Below are 21,906 nucleotides of genomic sequence, written 5' to 3'. Positions count from 1 at the left end.
ATCTAAAGAACTCAAAAATCTAATCACAATTTATGAAATGATTACCGATGTCTGTGTTAGACGTGCGTATTATGGTGTAAGCAGTAAAATATATTATACTATATATTATAGTTACTTATCGATTGGAAAGTCGGTAATATTTTCGTTAAAAATACCACTAAAAAGTAAAAACGCAAATTTTATTTTATTTGACACTGTTGTTGTAAAGACGTAAAAAAGTTTTCATAAAAAATTTAAATATACTAAAAAAAAATTCAAAAAACGATATCGCCCGGACAGGGACTCGAACCCTGGACCCTTAGGTTAAAAGCCTAATGCTCTACCGACTGAGCTATCCGGGCTACAAGATAAAAATGAATTTTTAGATGGTGTTCAATAAAATTTTAATAACTGTAACCAAAATTGGTTATTTTTGAATAATTTTGAAGATTTACATTGATATTTGAGATACTTAGCGGAACGATGAATGTATCGATTTTTCAATGGTTACTGATGTGTTTTATTTTTTTGTGTGTAACTTAAAACAAAAATTTCCATAGATACATAATTTTTTTCACCGAATGTTTTCCAAATAATCATTTTCCATGGACCATACACTTATAAGAACATTTTTAAATTTTTGAGCTATTGATAGGCATATAAAATAAATTTCAAATTTTATTAGCTTTCAATAATTGTGGATAAATTATATTTTGCAAGAAAAAAAACTAGACATTTTAATACAAATTTCCTCGTAAGTTGTTTCTTAGTGTATTTAAAAAAAAAATTTAACGTGGTTCTATAAAATGATTTTGTGATTGTCCAAAGTTGGAATATCGACGCAAATCATCAAAATCACATAAATGTTCAAATTATTTTTCAGTTGGAAATTCTTAACATTTTTCATTTTCATTGCTATAACATTTTTAAATGTAATTTAATATTCGTTAGAAGATTTTCTTTTGTTTTTCACGTCGCTTGTGAAAACTACTGGGAAATTTTTACTTTTGACCCCCCCAAAGTACCAACTAGATTAACTTTCCTATCAGAAAAGTTACTATTGAAGAAAATCCAAGCACTTTTACTGTCCTAAAAGGTGATGACAAACACAAAAATAAAAAAAATAAAGTAAAATTTTATCAGGCCCCACCCCCGAAGAAAAATCCTGGCTACGCCACTGATAAGGTTCTTCATAAGCAGGGGCTGATCGTCAGGGGAGACTTTGAGATTGAGTCTCTCCTTAGAAAAAAAACCAGCTACTCGTAAATAATAATTAATTAAAATTAAAAATGTATTTAAGTTGTTGAAAATATACTTATCATTCTGTCGTTTGTTTGTTTATCCATTATTATTATTAAAAGCCACAAATTAATCCAAACCCTATAAAATATAGTTATATTTTGATGGTAATGTTATTTTAGTCGCCGATCCAGTGAAACTTCCACCCATCAGTGGCAATCGTAAACATGACGTAATCGCTTGGTGGACGAAATAGGCCGGGGAAAATGTATAAGCTACGTATTTTAGGCGCCATTGAAATTGGGTTTACGACATTATAATAATATATGTCACACAGCCTTCGTTATTCACTGTACACCGTCATAATTTCTTACATTTAATACTTGTAGAAGCTAATTTAAGTTTCCCCAAACTAATATTTACTCGCGAGAAGCTACTGCTCATATAAGTTGTTATAATAAAAGTAGATAAAAAAATAATACTAAAGATGCACAGGAAAGATAATTTTATTACTACTATATTAAGTTCAAATTTTAACAAAACTCTTCAAAATAATCAGGATGTAGTTCAAATGTAATTCATATATTTTAGTATATATTTTGTAGTTCATAATTTATAGTTTAATTTTTATAGCTAAGGATTGAAAATTTAAAACAACATTTCTTGTATGTATATATGTACATACGTATATATTTTAATCAATCTAAGAATATATATTTTAAGTTTAAAACTGTACAAAATTAGATATTTAAACTAACAATATAACCGTAATATAAAAAACTTTTAAAATATATTATTTATATATTTTATATACACACAATGAAATTTTCAAATGTATTATGTAATGTTTTCTGCAAAAGTTAATTCAATTTACTGTATGTCTGCATTAGTAAAATAATAGTAATAATAATAGCAAAATAAATTACTTGGAAAGCAAAACTATAATTAACACCATTAAAATTAGTAACAGACAGGCTTAGAATCGAATTTCGTATAAAATGATTTTATGTTGATGAATTAAAATTCAACACATCTAAATTACAGTAGCACCGTTTTATGATTAAACATACAATAATACTGCGTAATGTCATACAATTCATATACTTGCATATGACTATTATAGTCCAAGTCAATCACAATTTATAAAATAATTACTGACGTCCGACACTGCGTCTTGTAAGCATATTTTAATATATTATAATTACTTAACGATTGAGAAGTCCAATATTGTAATAACTTTAATGGGCATATAAAACCACTAAAATCTCAGTCTTGTTACATATTCCCTAACCTACTATTTTAAATATTTTTCGAAAAAATTATTCGAATACGTATTTTCAATAATTTTTTTTATATTTTTTTAATGAACAAAAACTTTTTGATTCGAAAATAAGATTATATGTGGCAAAAAAAAATTTCTATTCAAAATCAGGCACATTAAATATTAAAAGTTATAGACAATAATTTTTCTCTTTGAATGAAATATGATTTACCAACCATTCCAAAACTGACAAATATTAGTGGGGAACAAATATATTCTTATAGTATTTGAATACTTTTTCTAATATTCAGAATATATTATTTTAAAAGTAATTTAAAGTATTCTTTACAAGACCATAAAATCTATAAAACAACATAGGTAATATTTAAAATAAAATATTTAAAAAAATAATAAAAAATAAAAATTTATTAATTAATTAAAAAAATAAAAACCTATAAAAACCACTATAAAGTAAAACACAATATTATTTTGAATTTGATATTATGAAAATTGAATTTTTTTGTAAAATTTTCATAAAAAATTTAAAAAAAAGATATCGCCCGGACAGGGGCTCGAACCCTGGACCCTTAGGTTAAAAGCCTAATGCTCTACCGACTGAGCTATCCGGGCTACGAAATGTTATCGATTTTTAGGAGGTGTTAATAAAAACCATAGGTACGTGATTTTTTAACCGAATGTTTATATTAGCATTTTCTAAATACTTTTCATTATATTTTCGAATTTTATTGGGTTTTTTTTTCAATTATTGTAGATAAATAATTTTTTGCTTGATCATAAAACCAGGAAATTTTATCCGGGCTTCGAAAGATTCTCGATAATTCAAGTGTTCATTGTGACTACGTATAACTTACAATTGAAATCAGAACAGATTTAATTTTACACATAAAATATTTTGATATTTTATATTCTGAGCGGAGCGACGAATGTATTGATTTTACAATGATGTGTGTTTTTTTTTTATATTTATATTTTAATTTTTTTTTGTGCCTGTCATTACCTTTTAGGACAGTAAATTTGCTTCGATTTTCTTAAACAGTATCTTTTCTGATAAGAAAGAGAATATAGTTTGTACTTTGGGGGATAGATAAGTATACATTATCAGTGATTTTCAAAAGCGCCATGAAAAATAAAAAAAAATAAAGGAAAAACGGAAACTTTTACGCAAAAAATCGACAAATTAATTTTGTTTTTTTGTTTAAACTCTAAAACAAATTACCGTAGATACATGCAATTTTGACTGACATATTGACTGTTTATATTAGCATTTTCTATACACCATAACATTTTCAAAATATTTTGACATATTTTGAGCTGTTTGCGGACATTTTCAGTTCTCATTTTTTTTAGTTTTTATTCTATAAAATATATCAATAAATTACATTTGTTGGGTAAAAAGCTACACAATTTAATAAGGGTCCTATAATATACCGTTTTAAAGATTGATGAAAAATATTAAAAATCCATACTCAGAGTATAAACATAAGCATTTAAAATTCAAATATTGACAAAATACGTAAAATTTACGAAAATGTGCAAACAAAAATGTTTATTTTAGATAAAACTTACGTCAACATAACTATATATTAAGAACTATTGTCTCTTACAACATGTCAACATAAATATTAAATACCTACCTACCATGAACTAAGAAGAAAAAAAAATCTTCTTAGTTTATGCTACCTACTATAAATACAAATGATATTACGTAGATATGGTATCTACCTAACTATGCGTTTCAAATACATTTATTTTTTCTGATATTTCTCAAAAAAAAGAAAATTAGTGGTCTTTTTAATAACAAAAAAGTACTTAACCTGTGTACTAACCTATACTACCCATAATAACTGTATTTCTAGTCACCATCTTACAAACATAAAATAAAATGATCATATCTCGCTTGAAAATTAAAATATCGAATAAAAGTTGACGCTGAGAATACGTAATTTTCTTACTTAAAAGTTTGATAATAGATGAATTTACTCTAATATCAAAAATAACGGCACGGCACAATTATTGAAACTAGTGAACGAAAACTTGCCATGTCGTACATGACGTGTAAGACGGAGACGACAAATATATGGGTGGCGTCCTATAGGTACTAGGTAGGTACATAAAGTTTAAACTATGCATGGCCTGACCTTTTCGTACATACGTAGGTACCAATGTACCATACGAGTTACCGTCGGAAGTCTACAGAAAAAATGTTTTTAAAAAATATTATTTCACTTAGCTTTTTTAAACTTGGTGCAGTCATCGTACCTATATAAGTACTATTAACACTTTTTATACAGTAAAGGTAATAGTTTATTAAAAAACGATATAAAATCAAAAAAAATGTTCGTTTACAACAATAATTGCTACACGTGTTAAAAGTTTATACACAAATTTTGTTAACTTTTTATTAAGTTAAAAAAAAAATTAATATGTTTATACAATGCTAGCGTACTTAGTTTTTTTTCCAACCCTATATAATATATAACTAAATATAGGATATAGTGTTAATACTTCATACAGTATTTCCATATATAAGTTAGATTCGAATAATATAAATTTTTAACTTTAAACAATTTAAGATACATATTTTTTGACATGAACACGAAATAGACTGAAATAGTGAAATATTATAAATTTAAAAACAAAATAAATTAACTTAACTTACTTCTTAAAATGAAAAATTAACTCGTTAATTTCACGTTAATTAAGAAAGAAATTTAGTTAGTTGACAGTCAAGTTAATTAAAAGCCAAAGGTAACTAGTTAAGTTGAAAACTTAAAATAAAATTAACTTTTTAATTTAACTTTAACTTTTTAACTCTTTAATGCCCAGCCTTGGCAATAACGCAGTGTTAAAAATATTATTTGTGGTGACTGATGGCCGGTGAGTGGGTTAGCTAGCCGCTCTTTTGCCGCAAACGTGGGTTATAGATAAAAAAATATATAAAAATACCACTATATTTGTCTATTTATAAATAATTATTGAATTAATTTGTTATTATAATATATTTATTATTATTAAAAATATAAATCGTTTTCCATCACATCACTATGCTGTTGTTGTACTGTTACAGCAACTTGTTTCAGAGATGTTGAAACGTCAACATTTCTGGGATGTTTTTATGTAAACTTAAATATTTGTAAAACTAAACCGTTAACACGATGTTTTGGTAACGTCGAGGTGCGATGTTAGCATTGAAACTTATATCATACATCGCAACAATGTTCTTCAAAAACAGCTTAAAATAAGTCAAAATATTTGGAAAATGTTATGGTGTATAGAAAATGATTATATAAACATTCAGTCAAAATTTCATGTACCTACGATCTTTTGTTTTAGAGTTGCACCAAAAACCAAAAATAAGAAAAGTTATTGTTGAAGAAAATTTAAGCACTTTTACTGTCCTAAAAGGTAATGACAAACACAAAAAAAAAAACACACATCATTGTAAAATCAATACATTCATCGCTTCGCTCAGAATCTAATACCTATAAAATAACTTGACAAGTATACATTAGGTGTAACATGGGCCATGATGGATTATTGTAGAACGGATGCGTGTTAAATTCGAATTCGATGATATTAAAAAAACATTTACACATTGTATACGAAAAACGATTAGGACCACAAATGAACGGTCAGCCGATATCATTAAGTATTTTTTATTTTTATGATATTATTACTATGAAAAGCACGTGGTATCCACCAGTGGCCCCGATCACCTAATTTATCTATGACACAAATTATGTCACAGTATATTTTTTAGATGGGGGCCCACCGTAGCTAGGGTACTGCAGGGGACTCCACCGATAATCCAAAATTTACGTTAATACGTGAAAATAAATTATTAAACATTGCATTAAATGTAGGTGTTTTGATTGCATTTGATTGTTGAGTTAAAAAAGAGGGGACGATAGGGGCCCCCCTGATGTATGATGTCATAGTATATAATTTTATATTACACTTCGGTGCCACTGGTACTAGCTTGTGTTGTCTCCGTCTTAAACTACTTGATGAGTAGCTGACAATTAGAGCAATTCCTTCTATACCTACTTACTCGCCAAAAACCGAAAATAATTTACGAAGCGCGTCCTGAAAGAAAGACTATATAGCTTAAAATAATATTTTTCTCATATATTTTTATGAAATATAACTGCATCACAAAAACTATTGGTAGGTAAAAACGGTTAGTGTCCGATATTTAGCCCTTGAAGAAAATTTGAAAAATACGGATGACGTCATAATTTCGCCGCCGCTGCCGTCCTATCCGTACACGCTTTTACGTAAATATTACGCCGAATATTTCAAATGACTGTCGCAGACTAATTAATATTATTAAAATATTATAATACCTATTATAGATATTTATTAAGAGGACTTTACAACGACATTTGTTGTGTCCGTCTCACAAGTGCGTAACATAGCAAATTGTACGCTCAGCAGAACACGTTTAGCTCAGTTAGTTATAAAATTAGAGTGAATTGATCTCTAATAAAATTTAAAGGTAAGGCTATTATTTCTTATGCTTTTAATTATATTTTAATTTTAATCGAGTTATGAGTATTTTAAAATTGTAAATTGTTTTTACATCTTAAAACACTCAATACTTGCTTTAAAATAGAGTTTATAATAAGAAGCATAGGATATTACCTCTAGATAATAATCTTACCTTATTATTTCATAAGAGATAAATTCACTTTATTTTTTAACACATGTTCTGCTGAGCGTACAATTTGGTATATGTTGCGCACAATTGTAAGACATGGACAATAATTATTTTCGTTTGCCGGTTTCAATAGTGTCATGTGTGCTGTCAGTTTTGATATTAGAGTTAATTTACCTGTCATCAAACTTTTAAGTAACAACATTATATGTGTTTTCTCGTTGTTTTTTACGATATTTTAATTTCTAAGGGAGTTATGAGTATGTAAAACATTAATATTTTTAAATGCTCATAATTCACTTGAAAATTAAAATATCGTAAAAACCCAACGAGAAAACACACGGATAATGTTCTTATCTAAAAGTTTGATGATAGATCAATTCACTCTAATATCAAAACTGACAGCTCACTATTGAAACTAGAGAACGAACATTTTGACAAGTTTGTAAGGCGGAGACAACACATGCGGGTACCAGTGTACCATGCATCCTGTCAAATGAATTTATTGCCGAAAACAATAATAATACATTTGGAAATGTAATTGTGTATATAAAATATAATAATGAGGTCTACTAGGTCTACTTTAAAAGTTTCAAATACCCGCAAATAATAATTTTAAAATACAAAAAAATAACTAAAATTGTTATTTTTTGTTTAAATATAATTTTGTCAAAATATGTATTTAAAAAAAAACTGTGCTTATACATTTTTTTTAGATATATTGTTTACAGTATTATGAACTGCTTATAAGAAACTTTTTTAAATTTTCATTCTTTAACTAAGCAATTGAACATTCAATTAAATTGTTAACTAGAAAAAAATTTAGCTCAATTTCGTAATTTTGATGAATCTTAAATATGTGTCTTTAATATTTTTTTAACTGCTATTATAACAACTTATGAGGAAACTTATATTGAACTTCAAGTCGTGTGACCCATCCAAAAACTTTTTGTTGACTATAATAAATAAAACAAATCGATAATTCACCATGTCTATAAACCGCTTAAAAAGAATCGAAATATGTGGAAAATGCTATCATCTATATATGTAAAAATTTGGTGAAAACTCATAATATCTACGGTAATTTATTTTTGAGTTAATATACAAAATAAATGTAGCCAAATCTGAATTTGTTAACTCCCGTTACTTCTGAATTATTTTTGATTTTGATTTTCCCGACGCATTTGCATGCTATTGAGATTTTTTCATTTTTAACCCCAACTTATCAACTAGATTCCTTTTTAGAAAAGATGCTGACGAAAAGACGATGACAGAAAGAATTAAAAAAGAAAAAGCGGGCCGTCGCGGGGCCCCGGCAGATGTAGATTTCGTATAGAAAATTTGCATGAAGTTGATAGAATGGTTGTTAAAGAAAATAAACATGGCATAATCAAAAACAAAATATTCAGATATTCTAAGAAAAATTATTCTTTATTTTAAAGACGCCACTCGACAATCGGTGTTACTATACCCGTCGTTTCACACCAAAAACACTGATTATAAAATCAATACATTCGCCTCTCTCCACTCAGAATAATAATAAATTAATCAGTTTGGAAACCACTAAATATATTATATGTTCAACAAATTATTGAGACGTTATTAGGCTGGTACCTACGCAATTCGCGTGCATCGGTGTACAGCTTATTTTATTATTCATTATTATTATTATTATTATTATTCATTATTACTTAGGAACCAAATAAAGGAACCTGTCCTTGAATAATACACCGTACATTTTAATAAATTCGATGTTAAATTAAAAAAAATTATAGAAAATGAAAGTCGATTGATTAATATATTGTATAAATAAAATTGTATTATAATATTATTTTATCGGTTTTATTCTAATCTATAAACATTGCCAATTGGTATACCTTATTAATTTATTTAGTCTACCAAAGCGCAAACAAGTATTATACTATTTTATTCTATTGCAGTGCACATATTATTCATTATATATTACGAATAAATTATGACGATGGTATCGGCCGAAGAAAATTAATAAATATTCCGAAATAAGGACCAAAGTAATAATAGTATGATTATTATTTGGACATAACACGTTTGTGCGCATGTTATGTATCAGCATATACAATTAAAATGGTTATTGAAATTATTTGAAAAGTGATGATTAGATGAAAATATTTGTCTTTAATGGAATAATATTCAAACTCTTTAAATGTAGCTAATTATTAAATTGGGTATCTATGTAATTAATGTAATTATACACAATAATTATTATAGTTTGGTAAAATTAAAACAATCTACAGTTTAATAGTTTTATATACTATGAATTGTCGTCATAATCAAAACGGTGAAAAGTGATAGATTGTAATATACAGAGTGATTCACCAAGCATGTTCGCCACTTTTTTTCTTCAATGCAGTTAATCAAAATCTCTTTTCTCTGGAATTTTTAAATATTATACTTAAGTCTTAAAGTCCATATTATTATCTTAAAATTATTGAGATTTTTCGTACTACTTAAAATTGGTCCTGTGTAGATACAAACTTCTGTTTTTCAAATGTAAACCATCGTTTATTCTACTTAACACGTTGATGGGCAGTTACTGATGTTAATTGTCTGTTATAGCAGTCATAATAATAAAATAAGTCGTAGTATGGCGATGACTGATATATTTAAAAGACGTAAGATGGCATAATTTGAGGATGGCTATGGTGAATAGGCTAGGACTCCCAACCCACGGGCTCACGGGCAATGTGGTCCCGGGCCGCGGACGCTTGTCGAGAGTCTAAGCACTCAAAGCCAAAGGTCAGCAAATTTTATTTGGCGTCAAAATCTAGATTTATATATGATTTTATACACGTCTATATTCTTTCTATCGTCTTATGTGTGGGTGTATTTTATACCTATATATTATAGGTCAACATTTTTTTTTACATAATTCGCGCAACTTTAAAGGTTGGGAACCGGTGGGCTAAGTATACCTGAAAGTATATTATAATATAGGACTAAAACTAATATTGTGTAAAAAAATTATTTTATGATTTTAAAACGAAAAAAACACATATTATTTTACCTAGCTATAGGTACGAAAACACGTAAACGTTGAATATATTATTATATGTTCAAGCATTGAAAGCTTATCGTCTTATAGGTACCTACATTTAACTACGTATAATGACAATTGTGGACAATTAGTATTTATTTTATATTTTATATTTTTTCTGGTCGAAGTAAAATTAAATTACTATCATAAGCATTTTAAAATAGCCACAAAATGTTATTGGTATCTAAACAACGTAAAGAGTAAGGACAAATAAAAATTGCATATATTATTTTATTGGTTTTATGCTTATTTTAAAACACGACTCATTGGTTAGCCTAATTAATTGAATTAGTCGTCCAATGTTTAAACATAATATATTATTATTATGTAGCGCGTTATATTATAATCATTACTCATTATATTTTACGACATTGATATTGGTCGAAGAAAATTATAATACTTACAAATTATATGGACCGCAATAATTGTAGTATAATTATTTTTTGGGCATTAGGTACAACACGTTTGAGCATATTATTATGCACATAAAAATAAAAACTATCATTAAAATTATTTTAAAAGTGACCACGCACGATAATACTATATTTCTTTAGAGAAATAATATTCAAACTCATTTAATGTGACTGGCTAACGATTAAATTGGGTAAGTATATAATTAATGTGATTATACACAATAATTTTAATTTGGTAAAATGGCGATTAATTAAAAGCAAATTAACTCGTTTGAATTTAGAATTATGTACTCGTACATCAATATTTAACATTAAAAAAAAAAATATTCACTAGAATAGGTACTAGATAATTTACAGCATAAATGGTTGTTCTCGTTTGTATTACAACAGGGCGCTCCTTAAATAGGTCAATCAATTCAAGCATTTTTGAATGTGGTATTTGTCATTTGAGTATATTTAAAAATTCAAAAAAATCAAAATTTGAATAAATTCATTATTAAAAGAAAAAATGGGAGTCAGCATGCTCGGAAAATCACGTCGACACTCCTCATACATAGTATAATAAAACCTATTATACTATGTAATTATTCCGTTACAAACATTATTAATTGCTCAGAAATTTAGATAAGAGCCAATAAGTTGATTTAGTTATACATTCGCCACATGCCATTAATTAATTTATATTTTATATTATTATGAATTACCTCATGGCTCATACTTAAATACATACTATAGACTTGGGCTATTGGCATAGGTGTAAATATTGTTTGAGATTTGGGGGGGGGGGGGCATTGTATTGGCGTCTATGACTATAGCCTATAGGTATATGACGTATATGGGTATATAATAATAAATAGGTAATAAGTAGGTACCTATACCAATAATACTATGTCATAATGTCATTAGTGTTTTTTATGTAATTTTTTCTTATAAATTCCAACAAAAGGAACAGAGGAAAGAATTATCAGGTATTATTCATTATTGTTCGTTGAATAATTTTTGTGGTTTTACATGAATGAAAGACTCGTTCGAGTGCATACGACAAAACTGGACGACCGTCAGTATGGAGATAGACAATTTCGTTTTCCGCGTACTCGTTTTACACGGTATTGGCGTGCATTCACGTTCGACATGACATTTGTATGGGAACAATATGATATTATTTTTATCAGTACCTATATTGTGTATTTTTTATATTTTTATCAGTGGAAATAAATATTACCAACCAATTGTACCTACCTAAAAATAAAAATAAAACAGGCGTTCCGAGATGTTTACGATGCCCTAATGCAGAGGTTCTCAAAATTTATTTTGACGTACCACTATAATATAGCGCGGGTCACGAAAACCGGCGGCTGATCGCAGCGCTCTCCGGCGTCGTTTTTTTTTTTTTTCGGTAGTATTTTATAGTAGTTTAGTGTGGCATGACCGACTGTTGGAGTTCCAGCGGTCGGACGTTAATATCGAGTGCGTTGATATCGGCATACAATTCGTGCACTGCACATGCGCACTAGAACTGTTCGACCTTGGAATAATCGTTAGGGGAGGTATATCTGTATGTTATAACTGTGACCCCTCTTCACGAAAACACCCGGCCGATCACCCGCCCGCCCGCCCGCCAGACCACCTGCCAACATGCCAACCGTGCCGTGTCCGTATAATGTCTACGCGTACCACATACGACTAAAGAATAAACTATCGTTCAAAATGTTGTTCAATACGTCATAAACAATATTGTATAACAGTGACAACGTACAAAAACGTTAAATTTACATTTAACAGCGTTATTGGTATTTCCACGAAATACAAAATACCATTGCCACGAACCACATTATTATTTATAGTAAAAATATTCATTTATTCACTGTCCGTACTTATAATATCACACCACGGGTTCCCACTCAGTGTTAGAACCAATTACATGTAGAGTATAATATTATAAATAATATTATAGCGAGTTCAAAGTTGTACCATATTGATTATAATTATTATTAATGTTATAGATTTCAGCGGTCTGCTAACTTTTTCCCGGAGATGTCCGTTTTTTTTTAAATCATAATCGTGTCCTCCTGTGAATACAACGAGAAACATAAATATATTCAATTTTTTCTCGTTGATAATCTCAGTTTTATAATCTTACAATTTTACAAACGTTCTATTCATATTGCATACGCATACCATCTAAAAAGTATACATTTTTATACTTATAAGACATGGATTTTTAACGTTAACATTACTTAACGATGACGACGATGACAATAGTTTGCATGCAATAACATGACAATTTTCATCATGTTTTCCCCGTCGATCGTATACTATGTACAGAGCATAGAGAAATAAATTAATACAAAAAAAAAATAACCGAATTAGGTATTCGATAATACTATGCAACTTTTCGCATATTTATCCACACATGGTTTGTTATAAAATCACTATATTATGTTTTGAATTTATATAACAAATAACGAAATATTATAATGTTAAAAAAGTGGTATAATGCCTACGACTATAACAATATAGGTATATAAGTATAGTAATTATAAGTACTTATAGGTACACTATAAGTATTAAACACGAACTGAGATAGTAAGATATAGCATAAAATTCTGTGGCAGTAACTATTATGCGAAGAGTTGCTTTAGGAGAAAAATGATTCTAAAGTTAATATCGTAACGTCGTAAATAATGAGATGTAAATGGGCTGCTAATGTTCGCAAAGTGTTTGAAATCAATGTCAGGTTTTATTATTGACAACTGGAGTCAGGTTCTACGTATTAAGACGGTATCGCGGTATTTGGTTTTGGTTGCAGTGTAAACCGAAAATCGTGACTAGCCTTTTTATATTAGTAATATTTTTTGTAACTCGTGGGTCTTATGAGTCGTGGTATGCCAACGAAAAATGCTCGCGGTGCAGTCGCGCCGTGTCCTAGGTGAAATGTGCGCATGCGTGGAAAAACAAAACAGCTTGTACAGAGTGCGGGCAACGCTTGTGGAACAGCACGGCCAGAATTGGAACCGCACGCACTCGCCCGCGCCAGCTGCTGCTAGGAACGCGGTGCACAGTTTTGGTACCACTGCGGTATAGATTTTTGTTCATCGGCGGGTGTTCGGCAGCGTCCCGGTAATAAACGGACGACGCTCGAAGGCGCCGCGCATGCGCGCCCAATACTTGGATCGGTTAACATTGTAACATAATATTGTTCTCCCCCACATAGTAGTCACCTTTGTTAGTGCCCCGGGGACGGAGGTCACGGCCACACCCACATGTAATATTATTATCATTACTACCATGGACCTATAAACTAATGGACAGCGCTTAGAGAGAAAGGTCAGGGGCGATATAGAGTAAAAGAGAACGCGGAGACATATGGTATTAGTTTCATACGACAACGATTACCCCTTCCATGTTCTTTCTCTCTTTTCTCTCTCCATTATTTTTTCTTTATTTCTCTTACGTATTGTGTCCCGTGCATTGATGGCAGGACGGAATGCGCTGTTCATTAGTTTCTATGGTTACTACTGTTACATTAATCGGTACCAACTTGCAAATGAAATAATATGTAATCATATACAAATAATTGAATAAGCGCATAATATCTGTACATTTGATGCGCACAAATTATTGAGTATTTAGTAACTATTTTTTTTAATAGCGTCAACTTTCGGGCTCTGCGTCCCTGGGCCCTTCATTATTATATTATAAAATAGAAAAAACAGTACGCGATTGCAAATGTACTGTTTTTTAACGAGTTTTAAAATTGTAAATGCATGCCGGTCTTGTTAATGTGTGCGTGGCAATTAATCATTATAGTGGTGTCGTGTGTGTGTGTGTGTGTGTGTGTAAAACAAATTTATTAGCAGAGAGCTCCCGCACACGCACGTAGGTACGCGTAGCCGCGGTAAAAAGTGTACGAGATAAGACTTCTTAGAAACTGATTTGTTCATATGTTATGTCTACCGGAGATCGATCAGGCAACACAATAGTATTTAAATATATTATCAACACATAAAAAATTCCGTACAATTTATAATTAATAATATTTAAACAAAACGTATAGAAGTTTAGGAAAGACGTTTTAAAAAAATGGCCTGATCGATCTCGTGTAGACATGTTAACGAATTCTAATCAGTTTGTAGACGTCTCTTAGCGTTACAGGTATGATTGACAAAAGATTGGTATACATTTTGGTTGAAATAGTTGTCCGTTTGCAGTCGCCTTAAGCCGGTATTACAATATTGTTCGACAAAAAGTCGGTAAACAATGAAAGTGATCGTCGACGATCGACGAACCGGCGTTTAAAACCGGCTTTTTAACGCTTCCGTAACACTAAATACTACAATCGTTTTTGTTTTAAAGTTTTCCCTACAAAGGTCATCAAAACTATGTGTTATAGTATTTTTTTTTCTTCGGCATACTAACAATAGACGATATAAAATTGTCTACAAAAATGTACAAAGAGCGTTGACGAAATTTACATCAGGATGATTAAATTATTACATCATAAGAATAGTAGAGACAATATTATATAACAACGCGGTCTAGATTGCGACTAAAATACTAGAGTTCAAGGACATGGGTAATTATCATACGGAGTGGCTGTGAAAGTGTACATTCTTAAATGTTTGTTTTTAAGCTATTTACCTATCGTCGAGCGAGAGCGGACATGGGTAATTATCATACAAAGTGGCTGGCTGGGCAAGGGTACATTCTTAAATGTTTGTTTTTAAGTTATTACCTATCGTCGAGCGAAAGCATCGGGGGGACAACTGCGTTCGTGCCGACGAAATTACAATAATTCGACGATTGGTATGGACTACGGAGAGATAACTTGTTTTATTACCCATTACTATTGTACCGTACACTGTACAGTAAAGTAAAAACTCGTTTTCGACGAATACAAAATGCATCTCAAGGATGTTCACTTTCCTCCGAGCGCCGCGTGTTGGTTGTCTTTTCCCCCTCACCCGGTCGCAGTAATGTCGGTTTGTAACAACAACAACAACGACAACAATTTATATGAGTAGGGCGCGCTGGTCGACGATTTCGGCATACCGGTTCTGGTAGCAGTCGTGGTTACGATATTTCACGAAAGCGGTCCAGTACGACCTACCACATTTTTACAGCCGTTTTGGACGGAAAGTGAGGGGAGAGAACACCACTTGCTTTACCGCATCATCGTGATCATCAAGTGTTGTCCGTACGCGCATCATTTCGACGAGTGACGCAAGAGGAGACGGTCTGACGATACCTACATTATTCCAACCGCTCAAGCTGCTCTTTCCGTTCAAGACAATAATATTATTATTGAAAGTCCGCGGCGGCGACTACATCGAAAAAGAAAGGTAAGACGATAGTCATAAAATATAATAATATTTTTTATATCGTTTTTTCGCGTTCGTCCGTCACCGGTTTCGTTTTTTCGAGTATGCGCGTGACGTCAACGGATCTTTCTCCGCCATATTGTGCATTCCGATTCGATTTGTAACGTTATTTATATTATTTCGACGATTTTGAATAATATGAACAAATAATTTGCATGCAATTACATAACATTTTTCATCATGCTTCTCCCTTCGATCGTGTACTATGTACGAAGCATAGACATATAGAACAACTAGACTTTTAGCCGACCAAAATTTTTTATTGAAGCTGCGCCCGCTACGGGTCCGCTACATTGTGCCTGTAATTTTTTCACTTTTATATGAGAACAACGGTAAATATATATATATATATATATATATATATGATAAAATGTAAATATTTCCGTTTGGCAAATGGCGCCAACAACTTTAAAACATTGCATGGCTGTTGTACAGTAGTCGGCTGTCTAGTTGTTCTATATATTTATGGTATGGAGCCACTGGGTATTAAATGAATACAAAAAAAATAACCGAATTAGGTGTTCGATAATCTTATGCACATGCGCGACGCAACTTTTCGCATATTTATCCAATGATGATTCAAATCACCATATTATTATGTTTTGATTTTCGATAGTAAACAACGAATTATTATGATGTTAAAAAAGTAGTGAAATGCCTACAACTATAACAATATAAGTATTAACCTCAAACTAAGTTAGTGAGATATTTTGAAAAGTAACCTATGGATAATAATGCGAGTAGTTGCTTCGCCCAGACACACGTCGAACACCGAATTCGGAGACTCGTCGCCATAATGTCGACAACATAATAATACGCTACATCCGTAGTATACCTATATATACATGATCTATTGTTTTAACATGACTCGTGATGTATATATTATGGCGATATCCTATCAGGATCGATGAATATTAACAACACACGCGTTACATAGTGTATTTGGTTCAGTGGAGTCGGACTTTGAACGTATTTAGACAAAAAAAAAAATATAAAGCAGTAGGTCATATTATTCATATCAGGATCGATTAGTATTAACACACGCGTTACATAGTGTATTTAGTTCAGTGGAGTCGGACTTTGAACGTGTTTAGACAAAAAAAATATAAAGCCGTAGGTCATATTATTATTGCGAGCGCTATATCGACGACCGATTCGAACGACGCCGTGTCGACGGAATAGGTGGTGTGGGGGGGGGGGGGGGTGGAGGAGAGAGAAGGCAACGGGGTCAACGAATATTTAAATTAAATTTGAATAAATATTAACCGTATTAATCTCTTCGCGAATAAACATAATATTAATTAATATTCAAACTTTGAGTAAATAAAGTCATTTGATTGTCTTGTATACGCAATTTACAAAGTTTTTATAATTTTATAACTCCGGTAATATAATACCCACACGTATTTTATTGAACATGAAATTTTTTTGAAATTATTATTTTTTTTTCGGTATTTGTTTTGTATTTACACCATATGTAATAACTTATTGGGTAATATAATTAATTCATTTGTAGTTAACACAACGGTTTAAATTCTAAATAATAAAACTAAGTAGTACACAGTTCTATATATTCATTGATATAAAATTATAAAATGCCGACTGCAGTTGTGCTGACGAAATCATTTAAATAACATGTGTGAGTTTTCCGTAAATTTATTTTCAATAAAACTTCATAACGTTGAATATTACATTCAATTGTAACAGCAGTGATATAGAATTAACAAATTATAAACTATAATTGATGTTTAATGTGCTATAAAATAATAATTCGTGCAATCTTAAACGTGATTTCGGTGTAATTATAAAAAAAAAACTCTGATAGAGTATTAGTTGGAGGGAGCTGGTGATGGAGTATGGATATCAGCTATTACTGATTAGCTGAATAACTTTTAAAATATAATTAATATTTAGTCATAGTTTGAACAGACTATATTTGTGTACGATATAATTATGATTAGAATATTCGACTTGGCTTTCTAGATAAACGATTCTTCTTTTACAGTCATTAAACGTGAAATCGCTTCAAACGTCATATTCAATTGGTGTTACTGAGTAATATGTATTTTATATTCTACGTCTTTGTTCTTTGAAACCAAAATTATTATAAATAAAACATTTTACGACAATCTATAACTGAACATCAACGTTTTTAAATTGCACGATATATCATAAGTTCGTAGTTTGTAACTTGTAAGTATTAAATAATATTATAATATACAACATACAACTAGCATTATAAGTTCCTCAGAAGTTTTAATTTTGAAATTAACAAAAACAAGTTGGGATAAATTCCGTAAATAATTATTATGAGTTCAAATGTTAACGAAATTAGAGATGTACATGTAAAATAACGATTTCTAATGAAACAATTTTCTTATTTTTTTTAGAAGTAGTTAAAAACATATAACCGTAAGTACGTACTAATTACTAGACATTTTCACCAAACAATCATTTTTTATTGCTTATTAACATTTAAAAGTTTTAAATTAAAACGTTATTATACCAAACCTATTTTTCTTATTTCGTGTGATATTATACTACCAATATATTTTTATGTTTTATCTAAATGTTTTATTTAATGGCAATATTATTTAGCCATTATAACTAAGCAGTAATATATATTTTAAGTATCAGTGTCGATCTGGTTCATGATTGGGTCGCCGGAAAGTAATTTTTAATGGGCCCTGAGCCACATATTAACTTTAAAAAAATGTATAACTGCCATTTAATTGCAATAAAATAGTTGTATTTAAAAAATCATCATATAATATCATACAAAATATATAATTGTTAATTACTTAGGTACTTAAATAAAATGACAGACATTAACATATTATAGAATTATAAAATACTAGCTGACCCGGCAATGCTTCGCTATTGCAAAATTTCTCAGATATTAAATTGCTATTTATTTTCTGGATGTTAAATAATTATTTTTATTTTAGACCACTTTTAGTCACATCTCCATTACCACAGCCTGTTAATATTATGCACTCGAGTAATGAACTTCTCAATTTTTTGATTTGTAGTCTTGTACCGTTGCAAAGTGTGGGTGGGCTCAAATTTCTCATTAAAATAATAGGTGCCCCGATTTTTAAAATCAGTGTGTGTGATGGGACTCCAGAAGGCGTTAAAGAGTTAAGAAATTCAGTTGGGAAATGGACTGCACAATACGTACAATAATATATATATATAGGTATACAATTTACACGTTTATTTTAATTAATAATAACTAATTATTTATTAACTCAATTGGACTAATTTTTTGCCTTAAACCTTCTCTGTGATGTCCTCTTTAATTAAAAAAAATTGCACGACGATTGAATAAGTAGTTTCGGAGTTTATCCCGAACAAAAAAAAGCGACTTCATTTTATATAGTAGTATAGATTATAAAAAAGTACCTATTAAAAATTTAAATATATTATTTTTCTGAATTAAAATGTATAATAATTATATAATATAATTATTGCATGAATTTCCAAATTGTGTTTTTGAAAACTGTCTGGTCTGATATTTAAATTATGTTTAATGTTAATATATAATGAAAAAGTATGTTCAACGTGAACATCTACACTTATAATCAGTGCATATATAAAATAATTTAAAAAAATTGGTGGTACCTAGGTATAATATCTAAATTGACATTTTGGTTTCCTGCTATAACCTCAAAATAAGTTTTAATAGTTTTATAATTGTATATCCTTTATTTTTTTCTAAGACATTTAAATTTATTTGTAACTGTTTTCACATTGGGACCTGGAATACGTCGGCCAGTAAATGATTAAAATCAATATATTAATAATATTATGACACTGGTATGCATGTATGACCGCACCCTTAGAACGCTTCACTAGTATTAGGAAAAATCATAATGTGAAAATGTACATCTTAGTCATATTTTTAATGAAAAATTACCTAAGAAATAATAATTTGTATATATTTCATCTCGTAAAGTATAAAAAAAATTGCAAAAATTTCAAAATCATTGAAAATTGTAAACAATTGTAATATAAAATTAAATAGGAAGAATATATTATTTGATCAGATTTAATTTACCTGATATCAATAAAAAGTTGCTTTATCAATTAAATCTTTACACATAACTATAATATAGTACTTACCTACATATAATATTATTGCATTTGATCATGGATTTTATGTATAGTAATATTTTGATAAACACGTTTAATGTGATATTATAATTATTAATGTATTTTTTTTGTATGTACTTAGAACTTGCATAGCAATCAACTGAAAATGACAGACAACGTGAATGATGTATCTTCGACCGAACAGGATCAGTTGAACAATGGCGAGGAAGATCAAAAACCTGGCTTGCTGCAACAGATCTCAGTCTACAAATTGCCGATAATATCTAGGGTGTGGAGTATTGCAGTTCCGGATACGAACAACCTTGAAGACGATAATGAAAGTGAAGATAATAATGAGCTCGAGGAAACAGACTTCAAGAAAAATAAAACCGTGAATCTCGAAGAAGCAAACACGAAGGAAGATCAAATCATAGATCTTGAAGAAGCAGACACGAAGGAAGATCAAATCATAGATCTCGATGAAGAAGCAGACACGAAGGAAGATCAAATCATAGATCTCGAAGAAACAGACACGGAGGAAGATCAAATCATAGATCTCGACGAATCAGACACGAAGGAAGATCAAATCATAGATCTCGATGAATCAGACACGAAGGAAGATCAAATCATAGATCTCGACGAATCAGACACAAAGGAAGATCAAATCATAGATCTCGACGAATCAGACACGAAGGAAGATCAAATCATAGATTTAGACGAAGCAGACACGAAGGAAGATCAAATCATAGATCTTGAAGAAGCAGACACGAAGGAAGATCAAATCGTGGATCTCGAAGAAGCAGACATGAAGGATGATCAAATGGTTGAGCCACAACCCGTGGCTGTCGAAGAAGCAGACATGAAGGAAGATCAAATCGTGGATCTCGAAGAAGCAGACATGAAGGATGATCAAATGGTTGAGCCACAACCCGTGGCTGTCGAAGAAGCAGACATGAAGGAAGATAAAATCGTGGATCTCGAAGAAGCAAACATGAAGGATGATCAAATGGTTGAGCCACAACCCGTGGCTGTCGAAGAAGCAGACATGAAGGAAGATCAAATCGTGGATCTCGAAGAAGCAGACATGAAGGATGATCAAATGGTTGAGCCACAACCCGTGGCTATCGAAGAAGCAGACATGAAGGATGATCAAATGGTTGAGCCACAACCCGTGGCTGTCGAAGAAGCAGACATGAAGGATGATCAAATGGTTGAGCCACAACCCGTGGCTGTCGAAGAAGCAGACATGAAGGATGATCAAATGGTTGAGCCACAACCCGTGGCTGTCGAGGAAGCAGACATGAAGGAAGATCAAATCGTTGAGCCACAACCCATGGCTGTCGAAGAAACTGACTTCAAGGAAAATCAAATTGTTGAGCAACAACTTTTTCTCGAAGAAAAAAAAGAGAGCACTAAAACTGATTAGAATTAAGAATATTATCTAAAATTACAATACAATATAAGCAATATTTCTATAATTCATTTCATTATCATTGTTAGTAGAATAATATTATAGTACATTTTTTTGTTTGTTTAAGTATACCTATACCTATTGGTCATACCTAAATAAAATAATATAACTATTACTCCTAATATTGTATGTTATAATTATTTTGACCTGTATTTTATACTTGGTCAAAATCGCCAAAATGACTATTCAAAATAATACCTATTGCCTTAAAATTGAACATTTTACACACTTTATACAAAATAATTTGCAAATTTTCACAATTTTGATGAATGTTGTCAAATTTTGGCAATAAATGCACAGAAAAAACACTCGTAGT

At 30.4% G+C, this 21,906-nt stretch overlaps 1 protein-coding gene and 2 non-coding genes across 4 annotated transcripts; 1 reads left to right on the top strand and 2 right to left on the bottom strand.

Moving 5' to 3' along the window:
* Nucleotides 1–268: 268 nt before the first annotated feature.
* Nucleotides 269–341, bottom strand: Trnak-uuu (transfer RNA lysine (anticodon UUU)). The gene has a single exon. It is a non-coding gene; the product is annotated as a tRNA-Lys (tRNA).
* Nucleotides 342–3,036: 2,695 nt separating this feature from the next.
* Nucleotides 3,037–3,109, bottom strand: Trnak-uuu (transfer RNA lysine (anticodon UUU)). The gene has a single exon. It is a non-coding gene; the product is annotated as a tRNA-Lys (tRNA).
* Nucleotides 3,110–15,735: 12,626 nt separating this feature from the next.
* Nucleotides 15,736–21,703, top strand: LOC132935435 (probable serine/threonine-protein kinase kinX). 2 transcript variants are annotated; one of them, XM_061001982.1, is made up of 2 exons: nucleotides 15,736–15,985; nucleotides 20,262–21,703. In XM_061001982.1, exon 2 carries the CDS (start codon nucleotides 20,286–20,288, stop codon nucleotides 21,543–21,545), a length of 1,260 nt encoding a protein of 419 aa, XP_060857965.1. In that variant the 5' UTR covers nucleotides 15,736–15,985; nucleotides 20,262–20,285; the 3' UTR covers nucleotides 21,546–21,703. The 2 variants fall into 2 exon arrangements, with proteins under 2 accessions (XP_060857965.1, XP_060857966.1); XM_061001983.1 differs by lacking the exon at nucleotides 15,736–15,985 and adding an exon at nucleotides 18,045–18,217.
* Nucleotides 21,704–21,906: the final 203 nt, after the last annotated feature.

This window comes from Metopolophium dirhodum, chromosome 1 (assembly GCF_019925205.1).
Source record: "Metopolophium dirhodum isolate CAU chromosome 1, ASM1992520v1, whole genome shotgun sequence".
Lineage (NCBI taxonomy): Eukaryota > Metazoa > Arthropoda > Insecta > Hemiptera > Aphididae > Metopolophium > Metopolophium dirhodum.
The sequence above is the reverse complement of the archived record's forward strand: the minus strand, read 5'-3'. Positions and strand labels throughout refer to the sequence as shown.

What these genes read in the sequence shown, in the direction of transcription:
- LOC132935435 (XM_061001982.1), top strand. Translation starts at nt 20,286, where the DNA reads ATGACAGACAACGTGAATGATGTATCTTCGACCGAACAGGATCAGTTG.